Source organism: Sabethes cyaneus, chromosome 3 (genome assembly GCF_943734655.1).
Source record: "Sabethes cyaneus chromosome 3, idSabCyanKW18_F2, whole genome shotgun sequence".
NCBI classification, from domain to species: Eukaryota; Metazoa; Arthropoda; class Insecta; order Diptera; family Culicidae; genus Sabethes; species Sabethes cyaneus.
The window spans coordinates 1,423,177-1,439,200 of NC_071355.1; the positions used below are offsets into that span (position 1 = coordinate 1,423,177).

The 16,024-nt window shown below is 38.9% G+C and overlaps 2 protein-coding genes across 3 annotated transcripts; one reads left to right on the forward strand and one right to left on the reverse strand.

Moving 5' to 3' along the window:
* The first annotated feature begins 710 nt into the window (after positions 1-710).
* On the forward strand, positions 711-2,319 carry LOC128743989 (intraflagellar transport protein 43 homolog A). The gene is made up of 4 exons (XM_053840711.1): positions 711-811; positions 868-900; positions 969-1,106; positions 1,169-2,319. Exons 1-4 carry the CDS (start codon positions 711-713, stop codon positions 1,398-1,400), a joined length of 504 nt encoding a protein of 167 aa, XP_053696686.1. The 3' UTR covers positions 1,401-2,319.
* Positions 1,415-3,483, reverse strand: LOC128741719 (endoplasmic reticulum lectin 1). 2 transcript variants are annotated; one of them, XM_053837705.1, is made up of 5 exons: positions 3,216-3,483; positions 2,461-3,150; positions 2,268-2,318; positions 1,948-2,145; positions 1,415-1,886 (listed from the first exon to the last, which is right to left on the reverse strand). In XM_053837705.1, the coding sequence occupies exons 1-5, from the start codon at positions 3,345-3,347 to the stop codon at positions 1,449-1,451; spliced, it is 1,509 nt and encodes a 502-aa protein (XP_053693680.1). In that variant the 5' UTR covers positions 3,348-3,483; the 3' UTR covers positions 1,415-1,448. The 2 variants fall into 2 exon arrangements, with proteins under 2 accessions (XP_053693680.1, XP_053693681.1); XM_053837706.1 differs by lacking the exon at positions 2,268-2,318.
* Positions 3,484-16,024: the final 12,541 nt, after the last annotated feature.

Sequence of the window (16,024 nt, forward strand, 5' to 3'; positions counted from 1 at the left end):
TTTTAAATAATAATTATCCTGTACTTACTAAATATGTACTCTGAAACTATGCTTGTTAAGCAAGGAGAGGTCCAGTGGGGAGGCAATAACGAAAAACTGATGGTTCAAATTGCTAAATTACAAGCATTTGTGGTAAACGCAGAAAATAACCACGCTAATAATTTTCGCGTGGGACTCTAAATAGGTGGAAACTCCGCAATATCCTACAAATTATTTTTTTGCTCCCCGATTTTTCAAGCCAATTTCCAAGGGGACAAAAACTTTCAAAATGATTTGCAATGGCCTAATATGTTCTCAGATAATTTTACCACCTTTCATGGTCATGTCTAGTAATTTTGACAGCGATTCTGTTATTTTTGTTATGTACCGGGGTAACGTCGAAAGTAACGCATAGTAATTTTGACCAGAACCAGACAAAAACGCGAAGCCAAGCGCGAAGCAGAGAAGATTGGGTTGAAGCACTTGTGGAATGCTGAATAGAAATAATATGAAAATTTTTCTCAGTACATGGGAATCGATTCTTTAAAAATATTCTTCTCGTATCGGCCATCTCGCTTATCGATAAACTACATAAACTATTGCCCAATATTTGTTTACTTTCTAAGGTATCCAAGCAACGCCTTATGTTTGTCGTTTGTCAACATAATTATTATACTTATTTTTTATGATTCATTCTAAAAATTTCTAAAAAATTCGAAAAAAAAAATAAGATGAGTTCCTCACCTGGCACTGCTGGTGGAACCCCAACGAAGCAGGTAAAAACCGATAGCTGGATGGACGATGTTATGCGTACAAATAACGGTTCCGGAAAGTATGTTTCAATTTTATTTCTTGTTTTCATTTCATAATTTGCACAATCTTTTGCAGAAGTGGAAAAATTTTCTCCAATTTGTTGGAAATGTACGTAGATATACATGGCAGTTGTTGGCAGTACTCATTTGAGGACCTTAAATTTTCCTCAATTTCAGGGAGCGCTTTGGGAACGCAAGTTTGTCGTTGGATGCTAGCACGGTGGACTACAATCCGGTGGACGACATTCCAATGTTGCCGGATGCTGACGAACTACAGGAAAGCCTTCTGTACAACGAATCGCCGAATTTACCTTCGTAAGATAGTTTAAACAGCGTGTTTTGTCAATAATGATTTGATTGGCGATTGTAATTTCCAGTGTCACCACGTATAAACAGCTTAGCTCGGATCTTTTCCCCCAAGGTAAATCGTCGTTAGGCAGTCTGGATGAAATTGATATTTCTATTCTTACTGAGGGTTTAGAGAGTGAGAAGGATATCGAGGAACCTGATGAACCATGGCATTGGGACAAACTGTTTGCTCACCTGTCGGTTCAGATTAGTGCTGAAGCGAAAACAACAGCCACATCGGCTGGAGAACCTAAAAATTAGGCGTAAAATTCACATTGAATCTCGGATTCCTATTTATTACTGAACTATTCAGTTATTTATATTACTACTATCGATAATGTACAATGTTTCTTCATCGAGCTTCTGGAGACCCTCGGGAAGCAACATATTTTCCTCCGCATACGGGAGAATGTCGCAAATTAGCGATGACTCGACGTTCAGAATATACTCGCACGGTCTTGGTTCCAGCAGGTATAGTGCGATTGCGTTCGAACTTGCGGAATGCTCCGTACACTTGAGCTTAACTTCGACCTGTCTAGCAAGCGAGGTTTTATCGCATACTTCGCCTCCGCCGTAGAAGTTGCTTAACTGGTTTTCGTTTTTACGCTTATTTTTTATTGCGGGATTTTTCTCGAGCCATTCGAGATGTTTCTCCTTGTTGAAGTAGCCCAGGTAGATGGAAGTGTCGTCGTGGAATTGACGCACGTGCTTCCCGTAGCAAAGCTCAAACTTCCACCAGCCCGATCCCTGGAAAAGGCAAACAACTCTTTTATACCGATCAAATTAGGCTTAGAAATGCAATTCTTACTCCGGTAAGACAGTAAACGCCGTCCAAAAATTCCAGAAGGGGTTTGAGCTCTTTGGATTTTCTTATATTTCTGGAAAAAGCATCCGTCGGACTGGTGCTGTCCTCTTCTGCACCACCCGTGTTGTGTGGTAACTTCTGATTCAATGCCTCGATAATCGGAATATCGTTGGGGAATAATTCTATCTTAATTGGTGTATCCTGTTCAAAGAAATCATATGCATATGAACGTTAGATCACGGATAACTATATTATTCCAGTTAGAGGTTAAATGAAGCCTGAACTGCACAACTTAAATATTAATAAAACAAAGTGTAACCAACCTCATCAAGATTAATTACCGCAATGGCATCTCTAAGGTTTTTTTGCACTTCCTACAACACGAAAGAGTAAGAAAGGGATAAAAACTAGAATAAACCTAAAACAAGCCAAATAATGCTAGCCAAACCACGGAAAGAATACAAAATTAGGACAAACATGTAGTCGAAAGCTGAAAATTTTTGGTCCATTATTTACCGTCAACTTCTGATACTTGATCCGCATGCTTTCCATTTCCATTAAGAGCAGATTTTTCGGTTTCGCACGCGAGCCCTCCAGGGCGACGCAACTGATTTTGTTCTCTTCCGTTTCCTGTGGTTTATACTTGGGATGAGCGCACAGCAGCGGGGTCAGAATGATCACTTCGTAGTTGCAGGTGGAAGTTTCTTTCAGCGAATAGACCTCGTTTTTTCCATGCTGATAGCATACGTACAGGACCTTTGTAAGTCGTGCTTCGCCGTTCAGATCACAAACGGTTCCGGAATCCATCTCCAGTTCCAAATAGGGCAGGTTTAAACCGTCGATTTTTTTATACTTAAGCTTTTCATCTTCGGTCTCGGCCTTCTTGTACTGGGCTACGAGCTCGGCCGTTTTCTTCTTGTCCCACTTGCCGAGGTAGTATTCCTGTAATTTACTGGTTTTCTCGTGTCGCTCTTCGTGGTACTGTTTGATGTAATTTCCGTGGCAAACTTCGTACGTCCAGTAGCTCTCGATTCGGTACGAGCAAGTGGAGTGACTGAACAGGGGAACGAGTAGATCTATCGGGCTAGGACCGTTATATTGAACGTCACCTTCCGCTTCTTTGGTGGCGATCGACGGAATGATGCATTTGTATTTTTCCTTATTAGTAGTCAAGACCGTGATTTCCTCGTCGACTATCATGTTGGGCTGCAAAAAGGGCAGGTTTATTTTGTGATTATAATTGGCTAGATGAGGGTTATGATTTTTTTTACCAATAAATCATCTTTTTCATGCCAGGCCAAGTTGAAAAGAACCGTGTCATCGAAACCCTTGGCATCATGGGCCTCGATTTGGGCCGTGCCTACGAGCAGGCCCAGCACTAATGTTAGCACGCTATATTTCATTATTGTTCTCTACGATAAATGGCTTAGAATTACTTATAACATATTCACTAGAGTATTTCGTTTCTTATCCAAGCTTTTATCTCCGTGGAATCGATTGATTGGTTGCCGAATATGCAAAGAAAAATACCCTCTGTGATGTTGTGTTGTCAATGTTGTCATTATTTAGCAGATTGTCTTTTGTCTCTTTTGTCATACATTTGGAGTGCGTTCTCAGAACTTCGAGGGGTCTACAGTCAACATATTTCACGACTGTTTATAATTTATAACAGAATTTGTCGATTTCATTGTAATAAAACAAATTTTAGCCTTTTTAGCACATAATTAGTTTGAGTATTTAACTTTTTATTTTGAGTATTTAATTTTTTTATTTTGTAACACTATATCGGGATTGCATGTGTTTTACGTACAGTGAACTTAACTGCATCAAGTCTAAGGCCCCGTACAGAGTGCACGCGACAGCGACACGACGTGACTTCGCTCACAGTTCACCGTTGAATACCACACACTTGAAACTGATTCTTGAGCTTGGTAGAAAAAAATGAAGAATTCACCCGGCAACTTCTAATTTTATAGACAATCCAACGACGTTTTATACGAATCTCGTTAATACGATTTGCCGAATCAACCGTACAGTTCATGCTGAAGTCGGCAAAAAAGCCGAAATAACGAGTACCAGCTTCGTGTACGCATTGGTAGCCAATATTGCTGCTGTTCAAATTTTCAAAAAAGAAAAGTTGAAAAATAAAAAAGCTACAAATCAGGAAGTTTCATTCACATGGAAACTATTTATCAAAGGCTTCAACAAGAGGATGTGTGGTTATATGATATTTTTTCGTAAGTTTTGCTTTCTATTAAATATTATTAGAAAGAATCGACCGTGTGCGAATTTTACCGATGAAATGCTGTCTAAGCCATCAAAATTTCGTTTAAAACGGACAGCTTCTGGAAATCTGCTTTTATTGAGAGCTTTGCCCTTTTAATTCGGCCACATTGAGCCCACCGCACAGTGGTTCAAACAGCGAAATACGTGGTCGTGTGATATTGTGCCGAAACGTGAAGTTTTTCGCATGTAGTGTCTTTAGGAATATTTCTTGCTATAACAAGCCCCTTCTTGTGAGAGAAATCTTTGGGTAATTAATTGCTTTAAAAGTAAGATACTAAATCTATTTTCTCGTATATTCGAGAGACAGGTTTGGTACTTTCGGAAAAGTTGTAGTAAATATTAATACAAACAACTTTGTCAAAGACACCATACTAGTATCTCTCCATGGAAATTATCTATGAAGTGTTATTCGTGGACAAACCCTTTAAAACAGTTTTTAAACCCTGACTTATTCTGGTCAATTTTTACGTGTTCATAGTGTTCTAGAAAATTGTTTATCTTGCTAAACTAAATGTTTCTGTAGAACATTAATATGTGTTATTTTCAAAAAGTTTCGGAAATTTTGAGCTTTTATGATGAAAAATAGTACTTTTTTGAGCTTAAATATTTCCCATGGTGGCAACTGGTGGCAGATTAAACAACTCCTACTTAAAAGTACCACAAAAAATCTATAAAAGCAAGTGTCAATTGACTGTATCCGTTTGTATCCTCAAAAGTTATAGTTGTTTTAAAAGTCCATCTCAGTCATGTTTACAGAACAATTAAACTGTACTTCGGATGCAATAAACGCCATTTTGTTTATGTTGACAATCTATTTCTAACAAGTTAAGTTACCAGCAATTTTTTCACCTATTTTTGAATCGAAAATGAATGAAGACTTAAAAATATTTGACGCAATTAATAAGAGAAAAGCTTCCCAATAACTAACTTATGCCTATTTTGTTCAATTTCTTCGATTGATGTCTTTTCAAAAGAACACTCATAGTGGGCTGGTACCGAATGGCCGAAATCCAAATGGCCGAATTTCAACAACTGTCACAAAAGCCCGAGTCATGAAAGACCGAATTTTCTCGGAATGACTAAGTAAGCAGTACGTCATATATAGTTAATTATGTAGGTGAGATGCCTTATCATCAAATGTTATTTTGGAAAAATGCGGAAGGAGCGAGCAATGTAAAATTGAACAAAATAAACTTAAGTTAGTTATTTGGAAGCTTTTCTTTTATTAATTGCGTCAAATATTTTTAAGTCTACATTCATTTTCGAATCGGAAATAGGCGAAAAAATGGCTGGTAACTTTTTTTTTGTTAGAAAGCGATTGTCAACGTAAACAAAATGGCGTTTATTGCATCCAAAGTAAAGTTTAATTGTTCTGTAAACATGACTGAGATGGATTTTTAAAACAACTATAACTTTTGAGGATACAAACGGATACAGCCAATTGATACTTGGTTTAACAGGTTTTTTATTGTACTTTTAAGTACGAGTTGTTTGATCTGCCACCCTTTGCCACCTTGGGAAATATTTAAGCTCAAAAATGTACTATTTTTCACCATTAAAGCTCAAAATCTCCGAAACTTTAGAAAATAACATATCATAATGTACTACAGAAACGTTGATTTTAGCAAGATAAACAACTTTCTAGAACACTATGAACACGTAAAAATTGACCAGAATAAGTCAGGGTTTAAAAACTGTTTTAAAGGGTTGTCCACGAATAACGCTTCATAGATAATTTTCATGAAGAGATACAAGTATGGTGTCTTTGACAAAGTTGTTTCTGTTAATATTTACTACAACTTTTCCGAGAGTACCAAATTTGTATCTCGAATATACAAGAAAATAAATTCCGTATCTCATTTTTAAGGGAATTAATCACCCAAAGATTTCTCTCACAAGAAGGGGCCAAGAAATATTATACCAAGAAATGTTCCTAAAGACACTACATGCGAAAAACTTCACGTTTCGGCGTAATATCACACGATCACGTATTTCGCTGTTTGGACCACTGTGCACCGGTTGCGAATATATGTGCATAATTGGCCATTTATTCAACATAACGCGAATGCTGGTGTCCTCGATAATTTTAGATCATATGTTAGCATCCCTCGACGAACGATGCTGTCGGAATCTTCCGAATCCTACCGACTGCGCCAATGTCGGAATCTTCCAACGAGCCTTCCATTTTTTTCCAGCTCGGCACTCGCGACTGCTCTTTATCACGTCTCACTATGGGGCAGAACCCGAAAAAGCTCGGACAAAACCTCAAAATTGTTATTTGAGATATTCTATCAAACTTAATATTCTACGTATAGTAGACACATAATCTATAAGAAATATACATAAATTGTTTTAATAAGTAGTTTTTCAATAGGCATTAAAGAAGGTGAAACACAGTGTAAAAAAATTTTGGAAAATGAAAAAATAAATATCATTTAATCTTTTAGTATCTGGCTACCATGCTGCTTAAAATTCTATACTTTTAAAGCACAATTCACATTAAAGGGATTATAAACTAATAAGTTAGGTCATATTAAGACAGATTTTTTACTAGTAGGCTTTGTTCTGACGAAGTGTTTTAGAACAAAATATTTGTTATTTTTGTCAATTTTCAATAGCGTGTAGAAAAAGATTTCCACAGATTTCCGCTCTGACACTACCATAAAATCAACATTCAGGGTGTTAACTAGTAACAAGCAAAAAATTAGCTGCTACTAGTTGCGATGTTCGGAGATATTCAAGTTTTTCAAATGCATGTTTTCCGGCATTTTAGGCTACAAATTAGTAAATGCGCGCGCCAGTACGAAGTTCATTCCTGCTGTACGTTAAATAGTCATGCTTGTGTATGTAAGACATAGCATTATTATCGTTATAAGATACATCGGAGTCGATAAGGGGAATTCAGGACATTGTAAAGGCGACTACTTCACAGCTTTTTCCCAATTAGCTCTGTTTCAAGTCAAGTTGGCAGTAGAATATGTTCGATTGGACTTTCAGCTCGATTCAACTAGCCTCCATTTTGTTTATTTAGAGTCGAACATGTTGATACGTGTTTGCAGGATAAACAGATTGCTATATTCTGTCAGTTACTCGTTATTTTTTGTGCCTTCTGCCAGGATTTGGCTGAGGCCGATGACAGCCTATCTCGCCACTCATATCTTGGGAGAAGGGAAATAAACCGTTAAGTTAGATTAAAATCCCGATTTTTAACCACAGCGATATTACTCTACCATTTTATCTCCGCTTTGCTGTTAAATTTCGTGGTCGAACTTGAAAGGAGTTTTAGTCCTGGTCGTTCAGCTTTCGTTCGCCTTGTGACCTTCGTATAATCTCGATCCAGGAGTCTTGGCAACATTATTAGCTGTGATATTACCCGGATTAGTGGTTTGTGTCCGGCGGTTTCTGTTTGCGACGGAAACACCCATTGTATTTGGCAAGCGCCGCGACGCACACCCGTTTCTACTCGCTTTAATACCGTTTCCCTTCCCCATCCTTTCCGCTGAGCAGTTTGAAGGGGTATCACGCGCCCATCTGGCACCTAGGACAGGACATGACATGTGACTTCTTAAGGCCCAAACACAATGCATCCGGATTTTACTACGTTGCGGTTATTTGACAGAAAACCCATGAAAAAACTGTGAAATTGCCGCAACGTTGTAAAATCCGTATGCATTGTGTCTGGGCCTTTACTCTTCTTCATTTTGTTTTGGCGATTCCCTTTTAAAATTTACTACGGCAAGCGAAAAGTGTTTTCAAGAATGCAGCTGCAGTTTATAATAGAAGCCACTTGTTCTAGTTGATCACTAATTACACAAAAATAGATTCAATCTGATCGAATAACACTTACATTTCGATTTAGTTTGTTTTATGTTAACACGCCACTATAAACAAACTCTTAATAACCTATTAACGTGGAAAACTTGATGGTTTCAGTGTTTACTGTGGTTTTCAGCAACACTTTTGCGCTTCCCTTGTGAATTTTTTTTTCTACAGTTGCACGCATGAAATCAGCCAATCAGGAAGCTGGCTCTTTTTAGACAGCAAATTGGCCCTTTTGCAATACAACGTGTCACGTCCTGTCCTAGCCTGCCACCAGCATAATAATCACTATTCTGGTATCCAAAAAATCCAAAATATATCTTCAAATATATCTTAACCAATAACCAAAATACGCCAACACTTAACTATAATTCTAGTATCTGAAAAAAAAATTTACGAAAATCTATTATTTTTCGGTCTTCTAGAGTAGGGTCCATCCTTAATGGGAGCTGCGAATCCTGCCATGTGGGCTGTCGTGGTAATGAAAAAAAATTACAAGATTCGATCCAAAAACTTAGCGATTACTAACCTTACACCTGAAACCACCACGCGACATGATCCGCTTGAATGTGTGATGGAAAAATGCGAAATCAGAACACATCGGTTGTAACGTATGCAGTTTGAAATCATCACGGACATTAGCCAACGTCTCATTTATTTTGGATATTAGCCAACATTGTTTCACATCGTACGTGTGCCTCCGGAAAGGCAATTTTTTACAATCAACTTCCGTGGGGACGTTGTTTGGGGTGCATACTTTCATGTGATATAATGATCTCAATTTTGGAAAAGCGTGGTGAATGGCCAATTGGTTAAAACCACATTAAATAGCACTAAAAAAAATTCGGAAAAAATGGCATATTAGCCAATTTTTCATTTATGGGCAGATTACTGGCCTTATCCGGACAGACCGGTATAAATTCTCGGATCGTTTTCACGGGGTCGACCCTCTACGATCACTACGACGGCTTCACGAACACGTGTATCGAACGAACAGCACTTGGCAAACTGGCACAACTTGGCACACTATTCACATTATCTAGCAGTCCGAATTTCGGCGAGATTACCGTACGTACACTCGCGAGCTTCCGGCGATTAGCAACTGGATAAACCCGCGTTCCGACACACTTCGGGAATTTCACTCGCCTATCGTCGTGCGCAATTCACAAACCAAGCTTCCGATAGCTTGCACTTCTGACTCCACTGACGAGCTTTTTACAAGAGAGCCACAGACTGAAGATGCCTTATTCCTAGCTGTCGCATCTTGAGCTTCGTGCGTTTTTTATTTTCTTTTTTTTTGGAGTTCCGTTGCTACCAAACTAAGTTTGCGATCCCAGGCTTGGTAGCGACGGCGTGTCGAGGTGGGGATTTATTTACAGTTTTTACAATACTGGGCCTAACTCCTACCTAGCAACCAAATATAGAGTAAGGAGGGGTAAAAGTGCGATTCAATAATTTATCAGTGCAGATTCCGAGTAAATTGACTACAGTGGCATGGATGGATGACTACTTTGACAGCTTGAATCTATCGTAAACATTTGTTGTTCACGAAGCATAGTTGCTGAGTTATGGCTTAATATTATTTTACAACGGTTTTGATGTAATATTTCGTTATACGGCAAATACGATATCAACAGGAGGATATTACATGTTGAAAAATTGTAGCAGCGTTTTGCATCACTTAGATATGACCGGGGTTCTGCCAGAACGAACCAAGCGCCAAAAACATTATTTTGAATAATTCAATCTTTAACTTTATCATCCCATCAACTGTTTGCAGCTGACCTAATGAATAATTTTATCTCTCACATATCACAAACAGGATGTCTTTTATGCCATGAGATTATAAATGTCCGTAAAATAGTATGTTATTATCGAAATAATGAACTTTTAGTTTTGGTATGTATGCACTGAGTTCACCTTGGCAGAATGAAAATGAAAGAATATGGTTTTCAGTTCAATCTGGTTGGATGTATTTTTACGCTATGCCATTTTTACAAGGTTGAGAACAACTTATGATGCATGCAGAAGTTCCATTTCGGTTTGACTAAAGATTGGTGAAGACTCTCAACCTCTCTCTTGAATCCGGCTTAAAGAATGGAGCATCTGGATCGTGGCTATACTTAAGCACAAGTATTCCGGTTACCCTGGAATAATCCACACCAGCTACCAACTACGAAAGTCATGTACAGCTTATGGGACTTGACTCACTGCAAGTGAGGCGTGAGCTTTCACTTGCTATGCTGATTTCTGATCTGCTAACCAATGACATCGATTGCCCTTCGCTTCTCGGCGAATTAAATACCAACGTCCGCTCTCGAGCTCTTCGCCATAGTGCCTTCTTCAGATTGCCTGTTTGGCGTACTAATTACGGAACCTACGGTGCTGTCATCGGTCTGCAGCGAACCTTTAATAGAGTTTCATCTGGATTCGACTACCACATTCCACGTTCTAGAATTAAAGTGAATATTTTAAGTATACTTAAGCATCATTAGGATCATCTGGGTCTGTTGATTGGTAACAAATAAACAATAAACAATTCCGTATACGTGGGTTTTTATTCCATAATAAAACATCACCGTGTTTACATTTTATGAGCCGAGGCGTCCAATCAACGTTCTTCTGATGAGAATCCAAAACTTTTTCAGTAGACTCAAAAGTAAAGTTTTCTCCTGTTTCTGAAAAGTTTTGTTCGAAGAAAATTAAAAAATTTCTCAGTCAAGATGAACCAGGTTCAACCAGGTTCACCAGGTATTAATAACCTCTTGAATTTCTGTCTTCCATAGCGAAGTCATTCTCGATATCGTCGACAATTTCGGATTCTGAATCTTAAAGAGAATGAAATCCAATAAACATTTTCTTTTCAGCCATGCATAACTTCATTTTCTGTTCAGCCAGGGTGTAACAAATACATACTAATAATTAACACGGTATCATTATACAACGCATTGGTATTTTGTAATGGCTATTGATCAATTTCATATATTGTATGTATATTGACTGATTTTTGGTGTTTCTCGCAGCATAATATTTTCTACCATCGCTGTTTTATGCTGCAGGGCAGCCATAGAGCAGCATTCAGGCTCCTATGGTTGCTTTTCGGTTCGCTCTGCTTGGATGCAATTTGGTTTTTTCTACAGTCTGCTACACAAAATTTATGATCTAAAACTGTTGTTATTTGTCCGAATGGAACGATTATTTTATGGTCAATTGATTATTAGTTGTTGGGTTATGTCGACCAACTCTGAATAGCGACACGTGTTTTATTGTGTGAAGCTTTAAGCTAAAAATATGTTTATTTTAAGGAAATTTTACAAGACAACAATTCAATTTGAGCTTACAAATTTGGTGTACACTTTCTGGAAGTGGTGTGGCCTGATCCCCACTTTCCACAGCATCAAACTTTCATCTGTACATACATTTTACTATTAGTATTAAGTTTAACTAAATTCACTTTTTATCGATCGGTACTTACATATCTTGGTTTTACACTTTTGTTTAGAGTAAGTTATAACTGCATGTAAACTTGTCTTAGTATTTAGATTTAAGAATAAGATAACAAATTTGCATGAATAGAATAACAAATTTAGCGAAATAGTTAGAAATAAGAATTTTAACTGTGAATCGATGCGTGTACCGAACAACTATTTCTTCTCGCCTTATCCGTTTTGACGTTCCAACTATATCTGACGTTCATCCGTCTCGATGTCACTCTTCGCTGACAGCCGACGGTATGCTGCCGTTAGGAGCGTTACCGCACCGAAGGGTCCCGTCGTGACAATTAGTTTTTGCATCCAATGGTGTAAATAACTCAATTTTGGGAAAATTGGCGCTTGGTTCGTTTTGGCAGAACCACGACCATATCTCTCTTGAAATTGCGGTGAGAAGAATTTACAAAATATGTTTCGTTTTTCCATAATTTGATCAATCCCCGTCAAGTGCCTAGCGGGGCAAAAATACGATTAACGGACGGGGCATAAGTGCGATTCATGGATCGAGAACCTGACTCGTTTTACTGACGGGACGACGACACTATGCAGGCCATTGCGACCTATAAGATACTGCGCGTGACGCTGTTCGTCTGTCAGCGGAATAGCCGAGATTCTCAACGAGGGTGTTCGCGTTGCTTCATATGACCCTCCCTTACCCCCTCATCTCCCACTTAGTGATGTCCGATTTTTTCAGTTAATCGATTAGTTAATAATCGATTACTTTTTAGGCGGCCAATAATCGACATCGATTAATCGGCGCTGCATAATCGATTAATCGAAATAATCGATTGGTTATAACCTTTACGTCCTGTAACGGGGCGGGATGGGTTTTGGGGTAGGGAGCAGTGACAACCTTCACTTAAGCGCCAGGCAAGGATTAACTTGCCGTGAAGGAGCGTGTTTAGCGATACAATCCCGGTACGGCTAGAATACCTCAGGGCAGGTCCATCAAACGCGCAACTATAAACTTACGAACGAAATGTCGACGAACCTAAAATCGGTTGAATCCGTTCGGCCGACTCAACAGGAGGACAAGAGCAACCATCGACTAGTGCAGTGTCCCCTAGGCATCCTACACTAACCTACCGGGGGCTAACTCGCGAACCGATCTGGGGGGGAGCACATTCGGGGACTCACACTTTCCGAGGACACATATCGTAGCAAACATTTCGAGGGTTAACAGATCTTCATTTACACGTTTGACTTAATCTAGTGGTTAGTTTTCTTCAATTTTTCTTACGGCCTGCTGCTTCTTGTCGCCGAAGGGTCTCTGATATTCCGATGAACAGGTGACTGTGCTAGACTAGCGGTTTCGTAGACCGCTTACAGATAGCGCGTTGCAGATACGGGGTGGGTGGCAAATGGTGGAATGAATGTTTTAGTTCGACCGGGTCCGACATCCGGTAGCCGGTACGAACGGTGGTGAATCTACGGACAGTAAGGATTGCTTATGTGGTCGGAATAGCATACGGTTGGCTCTTCGGCGATCGGTTCCTACGATCGATGGTGTATAGGGCCACGGATGGTAGCAACTGCCTGCTCGCTCGGTGTGTTGCTCGGAGAATCGGATCACGCACTCATGGTCGACACGTGTTGAGGCCGACTGACGACGGTCGCGCTCTCAAGCCCTAAGGGAAGACTTCCGTTTGAAGGAGGGTGCTGGTGATCTTTTGCTTTGTTCCACTAGGTAATCTAACCTCGCTTTAGTGCCTATATATTCTACCTGTGTTTTTTTCCACTTTACTTCTACTTATTGTGTCTTTTCCGAATACTAGTTTACTTCACTTTTCGTCTTCTCATGTCTCACTTTGCGTCTTCTAACTTCTAGCTCTTTCCAATCTTGCGTGTCGTCTCTTAGGTGGTTGTTTTTAAAATCACTCATTCCCCAGACTGAAGTGCCTGTCAAGCACAGGACTTTACGACGGGAACGACGATTCAGCTTCGGCTAGTTTCGTCAGGTTCCATCCGGTGGGCATTAGCAGGGTTTGTTTACTGTCCCGGTACCCTAACCTTTTTTCGGGGATAACGGCAGGTAACGCGAACAGGCTTTTAGTGATTTATTTATTTATTTATTTTATTCATTTTGTAACCTCGTTACAGTCCCCGACACAAAAAATAGCTTTGCGTCCCGTAGTACTGTCCACGAGTGTTTTGGAATGTGCAGTCAGACTTAGGCTAGTTACATAGAAATCGAGGAGACCGCATTTTTTGGTTTTTGTATAGAAAAAGACGAAGGGTATTACCCAGTTTTCTAAAAATTGCTTACAAAATTCCGTGTCTGATAGACTGACAAATTTCGAATTATCTTTTGACGGTGGCACGGTTAATATCTAGATTAAGTTTAGGATGATTAAAAGCAAAGCCTTGGGGTTAAACATCCTTTCTAAGATTTGACCCATCTTTATCGACAGACTTCACAGCCAGCTATTAGAGTACAAGACAGTTCCCAGATAACACAAAATCATAATAGAAAGTTCACATTAAAACGTTTTCATGTCAATTTAACATTGGAATTGCATAATGATTAGAGTATGTCAAATCGAAATGAATAATAAGTTGTTTTGCAGTCGTGCGTGTCTTCATATACAATTCATGACTGTGAATTATAAAGCAGGATAGACAATTGCAATATTTGATTATATCTTAATCATATATTCAGGAGTATTTAGTTGCGTGTTATGAAAATTGCGCAAAATAAAATTACAAATAGTTGTCCAAATTTTCGCACGTATATCGCCTCCACTTTGGTACATATATGTTCTTATATGGCGTGAAATATAACTTTTTCGTTCAGATATGATCTCGTATACCCCAGTTGCAATCGAGATATACAAACCAAATGGTTTACTGGGTTACGGGACTATTGCAACAATCCTACTGACTCTATCTAGGAGCACCGCCTAGCTGAGATTTGAACATATAACTACTGGTTTCTTAGATCAGCATCGTACCTCGAAACCAACGAACTGGTTGATTGCTTGTGGTTAATTTAGAAGGTAAGCGCCTGCCACTGTAATAATTAAATTTGTTAGGAATTGTCAAACAATAAAATTTTAAATAATCCGGCATAATCGATCGGCCAGTTAATCGATTATCTAATAATCGGAACATAAAGCAATCGATTAAAAATTAATCGATTATTTTAGCTCTTAATCGATTAGTTCGATTAATCGAGAAGTAATTGGACATCACTACTCCCACTCTTTCCCCTTTACGCCTGGTCTCAATCTGTTAGATTCTATCGACTCTTTGTTTCATTACTTTCTTCTACCGTTCCCTCCGTAAATTGTAAACCGTTCCCTCCGTAAATCTACCGTCTCAATTATGCACAGTTTCAAGTACTATATTACAGTCACACTATACGTCCATTCATGCTACCAGATTTCGTTTTACGTCACCTTTTTTTACGTCCAAAAATTAATTGAATTAATGTCCTCTCGTTTCACGTCCAAAATTTGAATTAACGTTCTCTCGTTTTACGTCCAAAATGTGAATTAACGTCCTCTTTTTTACGACCGGGTTTTTACGTCCCCCCAATAGTGGACGTAAAACGAGATTTGAGTGTACTAGATATAGAAGATCTGCCGAAAACTGTGTGCTCTATAGATGCTGGCCGAAGAAAAACAGTGTCTATTCGCTGCAGTACGCCAGCGGAAAATGGGAAAAGTGCAAATTAAGAATTTCCTTACCAAAACACATCGCAGATTGAAGATATTATGGTTTTGTTAGCTACTGCTGTGCTAATTCCATGGATTCAAACTTCGCACTTTTGCCCCGCCGTATTCGCACTTTTACCCCGCAAAAGTGCGATTTAGCACTTGATCAGAAACATGGAGAATTAGTGTTGCATAACACTATTGATGACTATTGATTGATGACAACTCCAAACATCGCATTTATGCTCCGCTTTAATTTAATTTCTTTTAAATATTTTTTTAATTAATATTAATTTTATGGGACTTTATGTTACAATCCTTCCACATCCGCGCATCCCCATGCTTTCAGCCAAACCGGGAATGAGCGTTCGGGGAAAGTAACGATCGTTAAAATCGGTTAAATAGGCAGCCCCCTGGGATTTCTGGTTTGCATGATCTTACATTGAAACATTCATGGAGTTGGATAATAATGATTTTAAATCAACGGATTCAAAAGCCATGCTCTGACGATTACATCGCTGGAGAAAGATTGGAGGAGAGCGAGCGGTTCATCGAAGATGATATTAAATTTGTAGACTACTCTGATACGCAGAAGGAGGGCTTTTATCGCTGCATCAGCCTAGATAAGATTACACCGCTTTTATTTTATAACAAAATTACAGCTGAAATTTTAATCTTAGTGAGTAAACCGATTACGGTATCAACATCATATGAAATTCTGCTGTTTACTTGTTATTCAATCTAGAAATGAATTTCAACAGATCGTATCATATAGGAGCAGATCAACGAATTCAAGAACTCTCCTCTGCTGGTGCTGCAGCTGCTGCA

Excerpts from the sequence above, each read along its gene's own strand:
- LOC128743989 (XM_053840711.1), top strand. The coding sequence starts at position 711 with ATGAGTTCCTCACCTGGCACTGCTGGTGGAACCCCAACGAAGCAGGTA. Across the intron at positions 812-867 it reads ACAAATAACGGTTCCGGAAA|AAGTGGAAAAATTTTCTCCA; the intron begins GTATGTTTCAAT and ends AATCTTTTGCAG. Across the intron at positions 901-968 it reads TTCTCCAATTTGTTGGAAAT|GGAGCGCTTTGGGAACGCAA; the intron begins GTACGTAGATAT and ends CCTCAATTTCAG.
- LOC128741719 (XM_053837705.1), bottom strand. The coding sequence starts at position 3,347 with ATGAAATATAGCGTGCTAACATTAGTGCTGGGCCTGCTCGTAGGCACG. Across the intron at positions 3,151-3,215 it reads ATGAAAAAGATGATTTATTG|CCCAACATGATAGTCGACGA; the intron begins GTAAAAAAAATC and ends CCCTTTTTGCAG. Across the intron at positions 2,146-2,267 it reads CGGTAATTAATCTTGATGAG|GATACACCAATTAAGATAGA; the intron begins GTTGGTTACACT and ends TTCTTTGAACAG.